This window comes from Oryzias latipes, chromosome 16 (genome assembly GCF_002234675.1).
Source record: "Oryzias latipes chromosome 16, ASM223467v1".
NCBI classification, from domain to species: Eukaryota; Metazoa; Chordata; class Actinopteri; order Beloniformes; family Adrianichthyidae; genus Oryzias; species Oryzias latipes.
In genome coordinates, this window is record NC_019874.2 from 23,123,866 (window position 1) to 23,144,351 (window position 20,486).

Below are 20,486 nucleotides of genomic sequence, written 5' to 3' on the forward strand. Positions count from 1 at the left end.
AGCTTTGCCCACAATGCTTTGCTCCCTCCAAATAGGTTCTTAACCACACCCTCTTTTTCCAAACTGGTAATGTAATGCTGCCAGGGGTCTATTCAGCCTGTCATGAAGTAGATGGTTGGTGCGGGGGGAGTCTGCTGAGGTCATAACTCACTTGCAAACATGGCACACTCAGCTGCACAGTTTTCCTCGTCCACAGGTGGGGAAATGGAGTGCGTCTGGAGGTCTTAACATCACAGAAGTGCCAAAGCGAAAAGGCATTAACATCACCGATTCCCTGGCTAACCGCTCCCTCGTCATTACCACTATTCTGGTAGGTCACACTTGAAGCCTACCTGTAGGAAAAAAAAAAACAAGTCCACAGTCAATGCAGCCATGTACCAGGAAATATTTCAAGGTCTTCATGCCGCCCTCTGATGAGAAGCTTTACGGAATTGCTGATTTTATTCTCTAGTAGGACTCTGCTACTGCTCACACTGCCAAAAATACCAAAAACTGGTTCAAGATCATAGTGTTGTGTAGATTGACCAGTAAACTTCCATATTCCAAACACCCAAAAAATCTTTGGGTTGTTTTTAGTAGACTCAACAATGTAGATGACCTGAAGGCAGCTGTCAAAGCAACCTGAGCTTCCAATAGACCTACGCAGGCTGATCATCCCCACGCCACGGCAAACTCATGCAAAAGACATCCATCAATATTTTGGGTTCTCTGCACTCAATAGATGAGTGTTTTCAGAAGTCTTAAATTGTCTTAATTGTTCTTGTTTGATTTTCTAATGTTAATATTCCCAAGAAATACGTTCTCTACAATAAAGGCTAGAAAATGGAAATCTTTTTTAAAATTTTTCTTTGCAAATCTTTATTTTTAAATTACCTGAAAATTGTTTGACAGGTTTCCAAATATTCCTTTAAAAATACACCTGTAATTTACTCATCAAACTAAACTGTAGCACAAATGTCTTTACAAACTGTGCTTTTAACCACACACACTAGACATTTAATCTTTGAAATGTCTGCATGAAACAAAATGGCAGAAATTAACCTAAGTAAGTAAGCTACAAAAAAAAAAAAAAAAAAAAGGAAAGACAAACATTTACCAGAATGCATTAATTACACATTCACAAAGACAGACACAGGAAATGCCTATTCCAAATTCACATTACCATTAATTTGTAGTGGTTTGTACTTAACTCTGTCCCTGGCTCTTGGTATCTTTTTGGAGCTATCAGGGAGGTGAAGGAAAAGACGTTCCAGTGTACACCCCTTCAAACGTCAATGGTAAACACTGTTATTATGCTTATATTGGACCACAAAGCTATAATTATGACAAGAGAGGTTGTTGTGGGGCATAATTAATGCCTATCAGATGCCATCTCTGTGTGTTTCTGTGTTAAAGTGGAGAAATATAATAAGGACATATGGTTTATTAGTGACCTACTGTACTCGGAAGTAGCTGTTGCTGACTTAAAGTCATAGTCGGACAGTTTTTCACCTTTCAAAGTTGGGTATTACACTTAAACTGTCTTATAAGTATTTTTAGATTACAATTTCATTTTTATAAGGAACATGGGAACACTTCTTATGCTCTTTTTTTTTCCAGAAGAAATTAGTTTGGGAGCTACAAAGTTTTTAAAATTCCTTTAACCTCCATTTCAGTATCAATTTCTCATCCTAGTCTAATGAAATGGCACCAAACTGATTCCTAGTGACGCATGAACAAGATGTCTGACAGTGTTATTGTAATAACTTTGTAAAAAAGATTAAGACACTTAATGTTTTCTTTCTTCCTCTTACATTAATTGTTTGCACTCCATTGCCCACAATGTCTCTGCACAGAGCCCACCTTCCTCACTCTTGCTTTATGCATGCCCATGCTGAGACTGAGGGGGTTGAGATGAGATAAACTCTTTGATTTGAGTCCAGATCCTGGGGAAAAAGCAAGAAACGTAGGCTAGAAACAGATGGTAATTGCTTTGTTGCTCAACACAAACATTTTGATCATGAAGTTGAAGGAAAAAGTTGATTTTGTATTGAAAGCATTATCATTATGGGGAACACACGATTTAAGGTAAAACCTGGAATTTCTATTTTTAGGACTTTTTATTCTGGTTTATTTACCCGAATGTTATTTTAAGATTTTTATACTAAACATTTGGTTTCCTTTTTTGCTTTCTACCGTGCATTTGTTATTGATTTTGAGTTTCAGCCCTTTTTTAATGCACACAAATAATTTAAATTAAAGAAGAAAAAAAACATAAGAAAACCAAACAAGGCAATGGGGTCACCTTCACAAGAGAGTCAATTACTCAGCTACCGGGTTCAGTTAGTAAATTACATGTCTTGCTATTGGGGGCAATAAATTATAATACTGCTTTAGAATAAATGGATCAACTTGTTTTGAAATGCACAGCAGGATATGCTAGTCTGTCTGCCAGGAAAACGGTAACAGTCCCTAAATAAAGGAAGCCATTTATGAGCAATTCAGTGTTAGTCATTGTCACTGCAGGCATAGGCTCTGCTGCGATCCCTTGGAGGATTGTGACAACTGATGAGGGCATCATAAGCATGTTCCATTTCACTGCTGCATTCTGTTCCTAATCAAGCTTTTACACTGACCAAATTATGAGCAGCCAGGCAGAATGTTACAGGCCTGTAAATAGTGGCAGTCATCTATCCTATAAAAAACCGTCCAGCCAAATAGGCCAATGCCTGACAGGACAAGATGATTCAGACTTTATAAACACACAACCATTACTACCAATAATACTCCGCTCATCATATTATAATAAAATGTTTACTACTGGTAAAAAGGCAGCCTTTAGATGGGAACATGAGATGCACCTATATGCATCATTTTTTTTATTTCAAACTGCTCTACAAGCAACATGTAACTGTTCAGAAATTCAAACTTCCAAAACAATTTCTACAGCCAAATGTGCAAATGTTTTCTACAACCATTATGTGTATATTTTCTACATTTTCAGATCAAAGGCATATGAATAAAGCAGTTTTGAAAACATGTTTGTTTATTGCATCTTTGTAATCAGTAATTTACATTTTAGCTTTGCAGCAATGGTCCACGTCCACAGTGCTGTATGGTTGCAATTTTATTAACAAACATTTGTCTTGAAACTTGAAAATTTATTAGATTCGGAAATAGTTAAATTGCTGAAATTAAACATCATCTTCCAATGAAGCAACAGCTAAGCATCTCTATGCTTGTCCGGTGTGAACACCACAGGCTTAATGCAAATTGATGAAACCATGTATAGCATGCTCTTGAATGCAACACATGCCGGGTGTGAATGTAGCATCATATGAAACTGAGAAGAGAAAAAAAAAGGTTATTTTTACGCAAATGTAAGTCTGTGATATACTGTAAAGGTAGTCTAAATCCTACACTCTCTCTGCCCAAAAGAAATCATCTTTTGTGTCTTTTGTATTAACATCCAATTTAGTTTGTGGGGTTAATTTGGTAAATTCAAATGTATTTCCTGAATTTAATTAGGTAATATTATGTAATCAAAAAAGTAAAATTAGGATACATGAAAAATATAACATTTAAGGATATAGCTTTAAAAATAAATGATGGAAAAACTACTGGTAACTATAAATGTGTTTATATTCCCCAAAAAACAACAGTCTGAGGTATTGAGCCAGTCCACAAACAGACACTCCAGTCTGATGGCATCTGTGGGAAGCAGGCTCAATCCAAAGAGGTTTAAACTGACAACACAGATGCTCCAGCACATCTCTCTTCATTGCAGTTCATCAGAGCTGTTTTGGAGGCATGACACTGACCTGTGTAGCAAGGGGTCGTACTGCTGTGCTGATCAATGCACTTACATTCAAGTCCCAATTCGGCACAAGAATCCTTCCATTTAGTGCCTTTGTGTAAAAAAAAATAAATAAACACAACTGAGCTTGTTTCATATTTTAACACTCCCTGTTTCCACACTGACCTTGAATGTGCTGTCACTATTTGTTAAGTGCAACAGGGACTCGTCAGCTCAGATCACTTTGCTTCAATTAGGTGCATGTGCTGAAACAAATTGAAAAAGCTGACCTCACCATTGCTTCTCATTTGATCTTTTGGGTCTCTGCAGGAGGAGCCATATGTCATGCTTAAGAAGTCTGACAGGGCGCTTGTTGGAAACGACCGTTTTGAAGGATTCTGCATCGACTTGCTGAAAGAGTTGGCCGGCCTCCTTGGCTTCACGTATGAGATCCGTCTGGTGCCTGATGGGAAATACGGCTCTCAGGATGACAAAGGCCAGTGGAACGGCATGATAAGGGAACTGATTGAACATGTAAGTTTCTCTTCTGTATTGTCTTATTTGCAGCTTTAACAGTAAATGTGAGGCTCCACTGCAGCTGATTTTAATAATTTTGGCACAATGGGTATGAAGTCTGCTTTTGATAATGGTTAAGTACGACTGCCAGCACCTGCATCACACACCAATTAACACTGAGTGGCTGGTTTGTTAAAAAGATGCAAAAAACTGCTTCACCTCTTTTTAATGGTTATTTACCAAAATAAATGTTTGGCTTGGGAGTTGCCAGGCAACAGTCAGTGAATCTTAAAGGAAGGTACAACTGCAGCAAATACAATTCATATACCAGTTTTTTTCTTTACCAGTCAAAAGGCTTTACCTCATTTTGCTGAGCGAGTTTTACCAATTATATTCCGTTTTAACTAAAGGTTTTGTAAGTTACTTTACTTTCTTTAGAAATTCAAGTAATAAATCTTTAAAACTAAATTGTGTTGCAAAAGTAGATTTCTGTGTGCAGTTTCTGTATTGGATGGTTTGAGTGAAATTAAACCAAATAAAGTAGGTGGTGAGTATGTGTGCATACGGAGAAAGTGTTGTCAAAACGATGCTTGCATGATTAAGTGAGGGTCAGGCAGAGCCTATCAAGCTGTGTGTTACATTTATGGAACAACTATGTCCAAAAGTTGCTTTCAGTGAAGAAAAAAAAACAACTTCATAAAGTTGTAGACATCAGATTTTAAAAAAAGTGATTGTGATGTTTTACATATTCTGAGGCGTAGTGGGCCATTGTAAATGTGTCAAACTAAAAGCTTTCCATGGCCACAAAGCAGCCTCAAGTCCCAGTGATGGTAGCAGCTCTCTGCTGGCATTTCATAAGTGTCCCTGTCGCTGCTCTCCCTTTCTCTTTAGCTCCATCAGGTCAGCACTGTACTCAGCTGAAAACTTGTAATAGCTTAAGTGGCATTTAGTGGAGGGAATTGTATGGCAGGAGTCAATGGAAAGGGCTGGAGAAGGTGGACTCCCACTGCAGTATTCTTTTGTAAAAAAACAAGCTTTTTTTGCTGGGTCCATGCAGAATTTTTGGAGGAACAATTGAATTATGAAAAAATTATACTTACATAGTGCTTTACTGCCTTCTTAGAAGGCCAAAAAAAGCTGTACACCATCCCATTCCCCTATACACACACACATTCACACACTAATGGTAGTTTTACTGAAAAACACTGGTGTTAACTTGTAACCACCAAGAGCAATGTGCAGTTTAATGTCTTAAAGCCATGTCACATAGCCAAGATGTATTTTTTGCACATATTGCACTGATGAAAATTAGTCATACGTGAATATACGTGGAAAAAATGAGAGAAGTTGTGGTCTTTACGTGAAATTTTCACAGATGTATCATATATACATCTGAGACATCGAAACGACAGAACGAATTAAACACACAAAAACATGTTATTCAACGTAGAACATGAACCGTGTGTGATTTTTGCACTGTTTGTATGCAATTTATTAGTGATATGTGCGTCAATTATGTAATTTTGATGTGATACATGCGCCGTATACGTGATATAAAAGTTATACATCGGTGGTACATGCGTGAATATATACTGTTAGACATACGTGGAACGGTCATGGAAATCCACAAATTTGTATCTCACAAAAATCACGCGCAATTGTGTAAGATTTACGTATTAGTTGTGTATAACCAACGTGTAAACTGTGTAATTCTCAACCAACTAAAAATTTTGAACATCTCAAAACAATATTCATGTAAAGAACCGATGACCAAAACCCTCCATAAACATCTGTGCACATCGATGAATGACAAACAGATGAGACACTCATGAATTACATATATCATGCATGTATCCCGAAAGGCCAAAATTTCATATGCGAAAAATGCACAAAATGTACATAATGGTTGTGTGACGTGTCCTTTACCCTAGGACACTTTGACAAATGGGTTAATACCAAACCTGCGATCTTCCAATTAGATCACTTCTGCATCAAGATTTAAAACAGAGGAGCTACATGTTGCAGCACTGAGTTAGCCCACTGTCAAAAGCAATTAAATGAGCAATGTACTCTGTTGTAACATAGTTAACAGTGTTTATTGAGGAAATGGCATAGATGTTGTATACCTATATAGCGCTTTTCTACCCACAAGGCCCAAAGTGCTTTACAGTCACACATACATTCAAACTCAAACTTTATTTATTTATATAGCGCACGTTCACAATTCACACACACGTTCACACACTGGTGGCGGCCCCGCTTCCGAACACTGGCGCTAACCTACCACCAGAGGCAGGGTGGGGTTCAGTGTCTTGCCCAAGGACACTTCAACACATGGGTTTGCAAGGTGGGAATCGAATCTGCAATATTATGATCATCGGTCTACCGCCCTACCGCTGCTCCATGGCCCCCCGTAAGGATGTAGCATCTGGTCTCTTTGACCCAACCCAAAACGTTAAATAATTTATATACATTTTAAACCTTAAAAAAAGAGAATAAACATCCAAAATGCTTCGTTTTTGTTCTCATATGTGAATATGAAAATTACATTAATTATTGAAAGGACAATCATTTTTACATTTGGGTCATTTTTTACTGGCTACTTAAAAACTCCTAGCCCCTTTTTGTAATACAGAGAGATAAGCTGCAGAATTGCTTACTGAAAAAGTTTACCTTTACTTTGTCAGTTAGATAGTGTAAGAAGGAGCAAAGGTTGAAAAATGTTTTTTTGGAGATAATGATATAGATGTAATCCTTAAACATCAATCATGCATATCTGCACTGAGCCAGAATTTCACAGAAAACAGTAAAACACTTGAATTTCATGAAACTGTTTTTATATATATATATATATATATATATATATATATATATATATATATATATATATATATATATATATATATAAAAAGGTTATAATCACATTTTCTTTCTTGTAGTTTCCTGAGAAACTTATTGGTGGTTCTTTTAAAGGTTTACACCCAGATGTCAGTGGAGCATCTGAATGAGATTTCTGCCATGTTCTCAGGTGCAATGATTTAGCTTTGTGTGACATGCAACTCCGTAATTTTCTCTGTCACAAAGCTCACTGCTGTGCCAAAGGCCACTGTTTCGAAGGTGTTAAATGATGCAGTACGCGTTGTTAAACTTGATTTAGTCAAAATAGATGATCGCTTTAATCATGCTGTGATGCAAATGTTAATAGCATCCTTAGCACATCATTTGTTTCATGGTAATTAATCTTTGCACCGACAGATGCACTGGAAGGTTGTAGCCAGCACTCTCGCTCTTTGTCTGGGCAGAGAGAAGCTTGAATAAATGCATTTTAGAAACTCTGACTATAAGCAGGTAGCATATTTGTGGCACTTTTATTTAAAATTACTTGATCGCAAGCATTGAAGGCTTTCAAGTTGATGAACAAGGAGTTTTTCTGACACAGTGGGAGAGTGGAAGAAGCCTTAACTGCAGGGACAAGAGTTCAATTCCCTCAAGAGCAACTTGTGTTCATCTTATCTGTCAAAGTGCCTTTGAATAAAGCAGCCATGATTCTGTTGTCAGCGTAAAACAAAAGGCAACATTGTTTCCCCCCCAATATTAGTATCGGTCTCATAAAAAAATATTTGTATTTGTTGGCTCTTTTAATCATGCAACACACCATTTTTCCCAGCATTCCTAAAGTTCAGTCCAATTACCACATATTCTGCTGAAAATATAAAAGCATTGTATGCAAACATGCACAAATAGTTGCTTAAAAATGTTATCACCGCATGCTTGGAGACAAGCTCCAACCTGGAGCTCTTACTTTAGCTTTAGTGGTTTAAATTGCAGTTACGTCCATAGAAACATTGTGATCCTTTAAGGCTGTTGTCAGGTGATGAGGTCTGGAGGGACAGCACCACTAAACCCCACCATCTGCAAACCCAGATAAAACCTGTGCCATGTGCCTCATAGCAGGGTGCTATCAGGTTATCTTGCTCGGACCCAGTTTGTGTACATAGGCAGGGAGCAGAGCAAGAATGTGCCGCATGTATGCTAGCTCACCATAGGGATCTCTGGAATCTCACGCTGGTTGATCTTACAGCTGAGTGGCAGGTTGCTTCAAAGCTGCAGTTGGCAGCAAAGAACTGAGCAAGTGTTGTGTGATGTTAAAATTTGAATAGTTTAAGGGAGACAGCAGATGCACACCAAGATCCGCTGGTTGTGCCATCGTTCAGTCTCTTCAGAGGCCAGTGCGTTTTTACCCACCATGGTGCAAACCACATTTGGGGCCACATTCAAAGTGATGCAAGTATTTTTCTGACCTCTGTTTACTGTTGCATAGCTGTTAAATAATATTTTTGGAGACATTTTTCACTAAAAGAGAATATTTTGTTCATGCTAAAAATAAGTCTTAAAGTCCCATTTTTTTGCCAAAATAAAATAAAAAAAAGTGGGCATAGTTTCTGCAAAGCAGCAGTAGTTACTTAGAAATTCACCTCTGAATTGTGGGCAGAACCGTTGACGCGGAGCAACTTCACCCCCCATTCCCCTCTCCAAAGCCCCTCTCACCCCAAACCTAACGTTACTGGTGCAACAAAAATGTTGGAGCTATCCAGCTGTACTCTTTTGAGACAGAAGAGGAAAACAAAGAATCCTATGTCTAACATCAGAATGTGGCGGAGCAAGGAGCTGGTGGCCTGCCCAGTGACTTTTCTAAATCACAACTACGCTCTTTTTCAAACAGCATTTTTTTCTTTTTTCAAATGTTCGAGTCACGATTTGAATAGAGAAATAATCAGTCTTTACAGTAAGATTTATGATTTATGATGCACAAACATGATGCATGAATGTTGGTGCACATCTTGCACATCGAGGTTCAGCCATGAACGTGCATTTATTTTATTCTTGCTGAAGTTATTCCTATTGTTTTGCATCAAAGTTCTGAAACTAACTTGTGAAGTAACTGAATGGGGTGAAAATGCACCAGTGAACTTGTTTCTGCAAGAGCCGTTACTCTCCCACTGTTTGGAGTGTAGCGAGCAAAGACAGCCTCCCTTTGTGAGTTGTGTTGTTTCTTCGAAGGAGAGAGGTATCGGAGCACGAACCAAGCAGCTGCTTTCATTAACCTCCTGTCCAGGCCTCATGTAGAGCTGCTCGGAGCCGAGTGAGCGTGGGTGAGGGGCATTAAAAAAACTGTAACCTTCAGGATATGTAGTAATAAACCTACACTGGGTGACTGGAACTTATCTGCTCGTTCTCAGACGTGCCTTGCATGACCTATTTGTCATGTGACCTCCTCTCATTTTCAGCCAATGAGCTTTTTATATTAAGATGCATAATAAATGAAAGCGTAAATGTTTACTAAGTCAGTCACAGTGTGGATCACAAAGTTTCCTCCATATTTATGCATTCTTCAAAGTCTGAATTGAAATTTTATTGGAAAAAATAGAATGTTACTATGGTAACTATCAGGACCACCAACTTAAGTTCAGGACATCTGTGATAAATACTATGTCATTTTAGCATGAACTACAGTGTTTGATTAATGCTATGTTTGCTCTGGGCATGTGGCGCACGTTCACAAAGCACATTTTACGCGGCATAGATTTTTTATTGGAAGTGGTCGAAGGTGTAATACTGAGGCCGGCGCAAACTTAGCTTTAGAGATCCTCAAGATACAGGCTTGTTTTTACCTAAACCAGCTGTCAAAAACAGTTCAAAAACAAAACATATTCAATAAACTCTATGATTTCTGTTTTTCTGCAGAGAGCAGATTTGGCTGTGGCTCCTCTCACCATAACCTACACACGGGAGAAGTTTATCGACTTCTCCAAACCCTTCATGAGTATGGGCATCAGCATCCTGTATCGCAAGCCCAACTCCACCAACAGCGGCTTCTTCTCCTTTCTGAACCCCATGACTCCAGATATTTGGGTCTATATCCTCCTGGCGTACCTCGGCGTTAGCTGTGTTCTTTTTGTCATTGCGAGGTAAGTACAGCTATGAGTTTTGGAGCAATTCGACCTTCCTGCTTGTCTCTGCCAGGTTTGCGGTGCCGTCACAGTAATTTACTCGGCTATTATTACAGGCCGGGGTTCGAGTGTAAACCGGTTTTTCATACTGTGTGAGCTGGTGGGTAGTGATGAAGGCATTTAAGTCTGCACGGGATCTCTGCAGCGAACCAATAGGGAAGACAAATGCAACAGAAAAAGAAATAATGGGAAGCTGCATGTTCTATTCGCTGCGTAATTTTCAGTGTGACATCTTTGGATCAAACATGGATGCTTGTAAATAAAAATAAAATAAAAATATGATTAAAAAAAACATAAAACAGTCAAAAAACAAAAATAAATATAAAGAACTCAAACACCTGATGTGAAATTGCATCATTATCCTTCGCATACTCTGTTAATAATGACGTTCGGGCTGTAGCCAGTCATTCACAATTATGATGGTGATCTATGATCATCCCTTTTAAATTTATTTTTGGGTCATGAATATGATGAATATCCCTTTTAGTATCACTTTATTCATTTCCTGCCCATTCAGATGCAAAGTGGTGTTTGAGGACGTTCCAGAAAAGCAGCAGTTTGGAGAGAGTCTTTAGGCTCGAGAGCAAACAGCTGCACCCTTCTCTCCTCATTTGTTGTTGTGAGACTAAACTAACTCTGGAGTGGCTTCAGAGGAGAACAAAATGATCTTAAACTGTTCCAGTTAGTTTTTGAAAGCCAGTCTGAAAGTAAAAGGGGGCCAAAGGGGTATCAATAAAGTTCCTTTAAAGGAAAAAAGGATAGTCAGAAGGCTACTTCAAGCAGAATGGGTTGACTTTGAATTCAATGTCATTTTCTCAGCAGTTGCAGGCCTGGGTTTTTAAATTCTGTGCTTCACATTCATTATTACTCTGTCTTAACATATAAACAAACCCGTGCAACCAAAAAAAGAAAAAGTATAGCAAAACACAAACACATGCTTGCGTATAGTTAATATTTGAACAAAAACAAGAAAAAGTTTTTAATTTTGTTTGCCTAAATTCAGCTTTCAAAATTACATTTAAATTGTACATCAAACATTTAGACACTGCTGGCTTGATATGATGAATAAAAATATATATTTTTTTCTCTCTCGAATTTGCACAGCAGGATTAGAACCTTAATATAAATTACCTTTCTTAACATTTATTGCTGCACAATAGTTGTTTAAACCCAAAATGGCTTTCCCACAGTGCATCACTGGAAAAGGCTGACAAAATGATGGATTTTTTTTCCCGTATGCTGTGAAACTAAAGCATCATTTTATTAAATATAGGCGCCCTGCTTTTGAAAAAGGATTGTTTATACAAAAACAAACTGTCTTTGGAAAATACAGCAGATGACTGTATTTGATTGAAGCTATAGATTGGGTAGTCATAGAAAACCTTTTTGTTTGTTTATCAGAACATCTTTTCATTTAAATATGATGATGCATAGATTCAAATATATCTGTCAGTGAAAAGAGCAATCAAAACATGAAGGGTTCTGCAAGGACAGTAAAGAATTTGACAGCAATGGCTGTTCATTTGTGAGGTTTCAAGTCCCATTCTGATCAAAGTTGGGTTTTCAACATGTTCTTGTGGCATTTTTCTCGTGGTGGAGGACATATATAAAATAAAGTTAACATCGCATTTCTAAGTGTTTCTTTATACAAATCATAGAAGAGCAGATGAAAAAAATGCTGTTGGAAATAGCTGTGACATACTACGGCAAGCCACAAGCTCCCTGCAAACTTGCAGATAAATTGATCCACAAAAGTCTTAGTTTTCCTCGTCTGACCTGGCATTTGGCTCAAAACTGCATGGTTGGATTGCCTCAATACTGCTCACCATTTTTGTTCCACCGCTCATGTTAATTTGTGGGTATGAGGGGGTGTAAGCTAGTGGGCAAAAGTGTAAAAAAGGAAAAAAGGGGATAATAGGAAATGAAGGTAGGCTTACTCTGCACCAACGGCCCTGCCTACAACCCAAATGCGAATTTCTAAAGAACTCCTGCCGCTCTGCAGAAATTATGTCCTAGAAAATGACTTTTTTTTAATTATTATATTGGATAAAAATGGTAACCCTTTAACAATAAATCAAATGATGATTGTAGTTGGACTATAATCGATAGATATGTGGAGACAATTGTATGACATAGTGACCAATGAGTCCTTCCAATTTATGGTTGCTCCTGTCATTATGAGACGAAAAAGTAAAAAATAAACACATATTCACCTGTTACACAACATGTTCTGAACTGTGGCTGAGACGCACTAACATTGACTGTGTTCTTTGTTAATACTCTTTGCTGCGTTGAGATAAGTTATTTCCAGATCGCTCTCTCTGTGTGTAGGCTGCATTGTTGTAAGGATGCGCCGTGATGCAAGCTGATGTCTGTGCTTGACAGCACAACCTTTTTAGAAATTAGCTGAGAAACCAAGAGTGATGAATCAGAGCGGTTACACTGTCTCAGTAAAAACTGCACTCAAATCATTTGTGACTCATTTAAAGCCCGTTCATGTGTATTTTGGCAGTCTCCGCTTCTCTACCTTTGCAATCATATTATTAACTGGCCAAGGCTTTCGTTTTAACATTCAAGTGCAAAATTAGGCTGAAGGATTTCTTTTAAGAGGTAGCAAATAAAATATTTGCACAACAGCTGTTCAAGGCCATTTCCGGTGAGTGCAAATATTTGTGTTGCAGGTAAATAAAAATAAAAACCAAAACAAAATCAAATGTGTCTGTTTCTTCAGCGTAGTTGTTGCTTTTTTTTAAAAATACAAAATTTGAATAATGACTGGAAAAGGCAGCAGAGACAGTTTTTATGATTAATCTTCGGTCCTCTTGAGTGTGTAATAAAAACAGGATAATGAAACATTAGGAAGTATGTCTGCAGTATATGTAATTAGATTTGACTCCATCAATCCCTTCAAAACTATGAATCTTATTTAATGTCGCTTCTTAAGAATTATTCTCTCCTGAAGAACGAAAAAACAAACACCAGTTTTCTTTTTTAATTTTGTTTTGTGGAAACTGTCTTTTTTTTCCTTTCTTTTACCTTCTCAGCATATTTTCCAGCAAAGGTACCTGGAGTATGAGCTCATGGTTCTTGTTATCATCAGAATAAGGAGCCAGATAGAAAAAGAGAGTTAGAAATACATTTAAAGTCAGAATTGAAGTGACATTTAACACGTTTTATCTCAGCGTTTGCCTGCGAAAATGACTTTTGCAGTAAAGGTGCACGGCAGGTTCTGCAGATGTCACGTTAAATGGCAAAGATGTGGAGAGATGCATGTTTTATGGGTCTGTATGACTTGAAGACTTTTACCCCTCACACTCTCAAACATGATGTTTCATCTCTTCTAAATTATGCATTTTTCAGCCTCTGTGGTCACCTTTGATTATAATAGTAACATTGAATGTTTTTTAGAAAAAACTGTATTCATACTGGGATCAGTTATGAGTATGTTGAATTTTGTAAAAATGTTTTAATCGGTAATGCTTAAGTAAACAAATAATAAATAACCTAACTATGTAAACAAAACAAATGCACACATAAACTATTAACTAAGGTGGCACACAAAAATTGAATGTAAAAAAGATAAGGAAAGACTTCTATTGTGACAGTTTTCTGACTGTTTACAGCTGTGGTTACTCAGTCAAATCTATAAATCGAATTTAAAATGGCTATAAAAGAACAATTTTTAAGTTGAGAAGTTTATAAAATCTATTTTTATGAAGAAATATTAGTGTTTGATTTGGAAAGACCTAATATGTTGTTCCATCCATTTCTCCCCATTTGCTAGGTTTAGCCCTTATGAATGGTACGATGCCCATCCCTGTAATCCAGGATCAGATGTGGTGGAGAACAACTTCACCCTCCTCAACAGCTTTTGGTTTGGAGTCAGCTCCTTGATGCAACAAGGTATGGGCAAAGCTTCTGAAGAAGAGGTTTTGGTGTTTTTTTGTTTTGTTTTGTTTTTAAGTCTAATGCCACCAGTTTGACAATTGAGGCCAAGAACTTGCAGACTTAAGTCAGCATTTCTGTCATTTGAACGTGTCACCGGCTCCTCCTTTCAGGATATTTAACCAACAAGCTCATGATCGTTTCCAATTTGATTAGTTATATAAATCCTGGGCATGGTGACATTAGCAAAGAATCTTATAAAGTAATTATTATATATTTATATTAAAAATATATTTCCTCATCAACAAGATTGTATTTAGCTTTCAGGATGTAAAGGAATTGCATGTCAGCTTGTGAGAAACTGGAAATGGCAGTCAGTAATTTCAATTGCCCTTGATGTTTTAAATGTAATTTAAATGTTGCTGAAGAATTTTTGTCTTTAATTAACCACAGGCTTAATAAAGGTGTCTGATATGAATTTGGACTTTTATCAAATGTAGTTTATGTAAGTATTTTGACTGGTTTTTAGCCTCTAGTGTCTACAACTGCTGACAATGAGACAAATAGTTGGTAAAACTGGGCACAAACCGTGCTAATGTGGTCAGTAGGTGTCTGGATGTCACCTGTACGACAGAACAACTTCAAGCCAAACTTAGCCTTCAACTGAAAGCTTTATTTCATATTTCAAATGTTGTTGTAGCAGAGCAATACCAATAAAGGTGATTTTGATTCTCATTCTGATATGATGGTGAGTGTCAGGGACATTCAGCAAAAAAGGCGATTTTCTTTCCCTCACTGGAAAAAAACAGACTTGTCATTATTGGAGACAATTTAAATGCAGAAATGCACTGAGATAAGATTCTGCAACCTGATCCAATGTCTCCAAACTCCCCCAAAAAAGTGCCTTGCACAATAAAAGGGGGTTTATCAAAGATCACCTATAGAATTTAGGAGGGTGAAATGGCCTTTGAGCAGCTCTAACCTTGTTTCAGGATCAGGTTGGCTTATTGCTTATTTTTTAATGGAGACAAAAGTCAATGAAAGCAAAAGCTTTTTATTGATAACTGAGATGATTCAGTACAAACTCTATGGGTAAATGCCTCCATAACTAAGTTTCTTGTAAATTATGTTAAATTGAACAGGAAGCATAAAGCTGTGTTCACACCGAATGCGATTCGAGCATCAGATTTGAGTCAGACACCTCTCTTTTGATGTGGGTCAGATTTGCTGGTCGACGCTTGTCCAAGTGTGTTCATAAGCTTGACGCCCCAGACTCGTGTGGGAGGAGCTATCACATCTGAATCACGCCCGTTTTCCGCAGCTCCTTCTGTGTCTCTGTGACCCAGTTTAAAGGCTTGCTGTCCTGCATAAGTCCAAGAGAGGAAAAATGTGAAAAAATAAAAATAAAACTAGAGGATGTTTTTATTAGTGTCTCAATGAAAATAGAAAAATATCATTAGATTCAGGAGGACTGAGATGGCTGCCTCTCCACGCTGCAGTCGCTTTCTGTCCACCGACCAGCCAGCCGCCCCAGGGCCGGCGTACCCACTTTCACCCAACAGTTGCCAGGACGGGCTCCAGCAAACAGGGGGTTAAGAAAATGGATGGATGTTCAGGAGGAGAATACTCGCATCAATCAGCCATATTGAAATGGATTCTAACCGCTGATCGAGTCTCTGAAAAAGTCTCGTGCTTCAAGCTGAATCCCTGATTGGTTGACAAATATTTGAACTCTGGATCTGCCGCACCTGATGCTTAAATCGCACCACAACACTCAAAACGCACTGCTGCCATACTGACGCGCTGTGCCCCATGCTCAAATTGCGCCATAGCACCTCAGATCACGTCTGTAAATTGACTTAACATTGAAACTAGATGTCCCCGATGCGTGAATCGCATTCGGTGTGAATGCAGCTCAAGATTTACTAACAAGACGCACTGTTACAAGTAAAACACAAGTTTGGTTGTAAGTTTATTTTTTGTGCTAAGCTTGTGTGATTTACATAGATAAATGCTAACCAGGACAAGTGTGATTTATAGATTCTTAAAAAAATAAATCCATCAAATATGAAGAATATAACTAAACTTAAAATGTGTTTGTTCTGACTAAAATGTGGAGTTGGTTTCTACTCACTGGGACTCCCTGATAGTGGGGAGCGCAATTGAAGGGTCAGAAATTATATAATGAAGTTGTCTGTAAAGAAACGGAAATGGGCAAAAAAATGTACAAAATGTTTAACCTCACCATAACAAGACAAAGCAAGAGGGCTTAGTGAGACTCTGCAGCAGATCTTTGCCCACAGGGACCGCAAACACATTCAGCAATTCATTAACCCCAGAAATTCAGCAGCACTGTTGTGAAACCACGTCGCAGCTCTGCCAATTTGCTGCTGCATGCAAAGAAATATGAGTGTGCTGGAAGACGAAGGGAAGAGCGCATCAAAACAAAATGAGCTAGTTAGTAGTGTATATTATTAAACCAAACAGGAGAGAAATTTCAATTTCAATTCATAACACGCCACACAGGGTTGTTTGTAAATGCCTGAGCTCCGCTGTTTCTCATTTGCAGTCGCAGACTCAAGCTGCTGCTAATCAGCTCTTATTCATAGTTCCCTGAAAGCCATTTTTCACACCGCAATATCAAAACTAACGTAAAGACCTTGTTACATTTGTTTTTTTATATGACCACTTGCGCATTACCTGTACATTTTTTTAGTTTTCTGCACGATTTTGCTAAATTTAGAAAAAGTCATGCAACTAACCAAGTGCTTAAAAATAACTTGGCTATTAACATACGATGTGTCTGACTTTAAACTGACACTGATGTTGGATTTCAGTGACACCCATTTGAGCTATAGTGCCTTGTAGCACACGCTGCACAGAGGTGCCTGCAGAGAGGTGTATATTTTGTCGGTGTCACATTAACAGAGATCCCTTGCTTGTCAGCCAGCTGCGGTGACAGCAGCAGAAGCGGAAGCCATTTCCTTGACGCGTTTAAAATGCAAATGGATGGGTTTGAGGAAATCAAAAAATAAAAATAAATAAATAATGTACGCTTCCAGCTTGTCTGTGGGAGGAAGGTGTCAGAGACAACAGAAAGAACATAAAGTATGAGGAGGTGCAAAAGCAAACACTTTTTGTCTTCTTTAGATGGTTTTCCTGGGCGTCTCAGTTGGGTTTTCTGTTCACAACAAACAAGTCTGATCATTTTCAATAAATCACTTTTCTGTTTTGCTTTAAACCCTTATGATTTGCAGTTTAAAGAGGAGAATCTTAAATGTAAAGCAAATAAAGGTATCTGTAAATAATTCAATTACCTGAAACTGTGTTAAATGTTAACCAGAAAAGGTTCAAAGCAGAATATTTTGGAGATTTATAGATTTATCTAAAAAGTCTTTCCTTTAATGTGTCTTTTGATCCAGCAGATGTGATCAGTAGTGATTTATTTTTTTCTTTCTCATGCACAATGCTCTCTGCTGGCACTTTCCTGTGCGTGAGGTCAAACACAAGTAAATGACAACTTTTATGTGAGCACTTTGAAATTGTAGCTTCATCTCACTGTCTCACACACAGAATCCATCAGAATAGAAAGGTGGCTATTTCTATAAAATGCTATTGTATGTAAAGCCTTGAATAAATAATGTTACATGTTTTTCTTACGTGTGACGTCAGTCTGACTCTGCTTGAAACACAATTTCTTTTATTGTGTGTTATTACCACTGTAGGATCGTGTATTTAATTGTTTTACAAAAACAGAAGAAGCATCAAAATTTATGCTCGGGTACATTGCATACTCTTTTTAAAAAAACTTTATTTCACTTTAGCAAACATGTATGATGGTTAAACAAGTCTACAACTGCAGGATAAAGCACATAGTGCATCGTTCATTTATCTTATCAAAAGTAAAACTACAAAATATCACAGCACAGAAAAACATTTTATTTCACTTAAAAGCTAAAAAGTAAAATATGTCCAACACAAGAGGCCCTCAGCTCTCATCTGTCTGCCCAGCTGTTGGAAAGGACAAGTTTAAAAAAAAAAAAAGACAAAAGAAATTTAAGTCTGAGTTACGGGGGATACTGTTTGCATGGAGTAAGGGTCCGCTGATATCCCATCATCCTTCCTGCTAGCTTACGGCCCCTCACATTCCCAACCTAACATTAGCGGTGGCAAGCAATATTGGAGAGATCCACCCGTACAGTTTGGAGCCAGATGCCAGCTCGGTCAAGAAAAAAAAAAAAGACTTGCGTGAATCTAGTCGTCTACAAGTGAGTGCATCCGAATGGAGCAGGGCACGGAGCTTGTGGTTTGCCGTATTAACTTGTCCATCACACATGCCTTTTTTTTTTTTGCTATTTATATTAAATCACTAGTATTTTTGTATCGGCTCCTGATTCACATCAATTTGAATAAAGAAATACTCTGAAAACTTAACTTTAAGATCAATTTTTTCCATTATCAGAAAAATGCTACCAGAAAATATTAAAACATGATTTTCACCAATGAAACCGAATACGTTTGTAAGATATTAACACTCCATTTGCTGCAGAGGTTCCTACCTTGTCAAACGTGAGTTGCATTTGTCCATGACTTTAAAAAAAGTCTATTCCTCATACTCATGAGCTGAAAAAAGGTTCTGGCTCTGAAAGGTAAGCCTGTAGATAGAGTGTTAAATCCGGAAATTATGTTGATGGATTTGTGCAGACATTTTATTATAAGGTGACAAGTTATTGTGGGAATAAAGATTCCCCGAAGACCAGAACATCCAGATTCTCCCAGTTTACAAGAAATGAGCTCTTCTGTACGTATTGACACTATTACATCTCCCTGGAACCCTCTGAATAATCTGCTTTTTGAATATTTTGGAGTTTTCTAGTGGAGTGTTGCACACTATTCCCTGTCTGTTGTGTGCAATGTAATATAACATTACACTTCCTAAATTGGTTAAATTTAGGAATTCATCTGGATCTAGTCCATCTGGTAAATTAAGGAACATTAACGTCTTGCCTTGTTTGTAACCATGTAGAGGAGAATCAAACCTCAAAGGACAAATTCAACCAAATTTGGTGTGAGGGGTTAAAGGGCTGACCACCCTTTCTGTAGCCTTGTTACTCTCACTCAGAATTGCTCTCATAAATCTTCTTGGTAAAGTAACAGAGTTTAAGAAGCACAAGGGTGTTTTAAAGGTTGTCAGAGATGAGGTATAAAGTAAATTTTACACTAGTCAGTGAGCCATTGTAAAAGCGGCAGTACTCGACTGAGGACCACTCAAAGTCAAGGCTGATGCAGAGGTGTTGTGTCCTTCTGCCAAGACATTGTACTGTATCTGACGTTTTTTATATAGTTTATACAAGCAGTGGTGACTCTTTTTCATTATTTATTTTTTTTCTAGAAAACTTTTATTTTTTACTGTCAGTTAAAAATTAGGCTGAAGTCAACATTGAACCAAATGCACAGACCCTTTTTTGGAGGTCTAAAATTTCATGTAAAAAAACTCCAATAAAATCTATAGATTCATTATTTGGTTTAGTTGTAAATTTACAGAATTAAAAAAATACGAATAAAAAAAAATATATACCTTATATATTTTTTTAAAATGTAAAATTCTTAAGCTGCAGTAAAAAAAAAAAGCTTGCAAACCTGTTATACATAGGAATTTCAAAAATCGACAGTGTGCGTGTGAATAGGTCAAATTCTTCCATGAACTGAAGACACAATCCAAATCTAAATTAATTACCCTTCACAAAATTACAGACAGAAACCATCTGCAAGAGAACTAACAAAAAAAATCAAAATTTTGTGTTTCAGGTTTCATAATACTGTCTTATACACAAAGAAACACACAGTTACATCTATTTTTCTTTGTCTTTGTGTTACAGGCTCAGAATTGATGCCCAAAGCCCTGTCAACCAGGATCATTGGTGGGATATGGTGGTTCTTCACCCTCATCATCATATCATCGTACACTGCAAATTTAGCTGCTTTTCTCACTGTGGAAAGAATGGACACACCGGTCGACTCAGCCGATGATATTGCCAAGCAGACAAAGATTGAATATGGTGTAATCAAAGACGGTGCAACCATGTCTTTCTTCAAGGTAAGCGACGAGAAAAAATATATAGTTTTGACCAAACTGGCTAAAAATATTAAACTGCACAAATCCGAACTAAGGCAAATTGTAAATTCTAAATTTTTACTTTAAACTCAGTTTGCTTTCTTTGCTGTGGATTTTTAGCTTAATGTCAGATAAATGCATCTAGACATTAAAAAAAAACACAATTATAAACAATAAACCACAA

General features: G+C 37.5%; 1 protein-coding gene across 1 annotated transcript in view; it reads left to right on the top strand.

The window, feature by feature from the left end:
• grik3 (glutamate ionotropic receptor kainate type subunit 3) overlaps positions 1-20,486 on the top strand; it is a 159,325-nt gene that overhangs the window by 86,373 nt on the left and 52,466 nt on the right. The window contains exons 9-13 of the mRNA XM_020710304.2: positions 197-310; positions 4,106-4,309; positions 10,037-10,260; positions 14,087-14,205; positions 20,067-20,284. Of these exons, the coding sequence (XP_020565963.1) occupies positions 197-310; positions 4,106-4,309; positions 10,037-10,260; positions 14,087-14,205; positions 20,067-20,284 (879 nt within the window). The remainder of the gene's footprint in view (positions 1-196; positions 311-4,105; positions 4,310-10,036; positions 10,261-14,086; positions 14,206-20,066; positions 20,285-20,486) is intronic.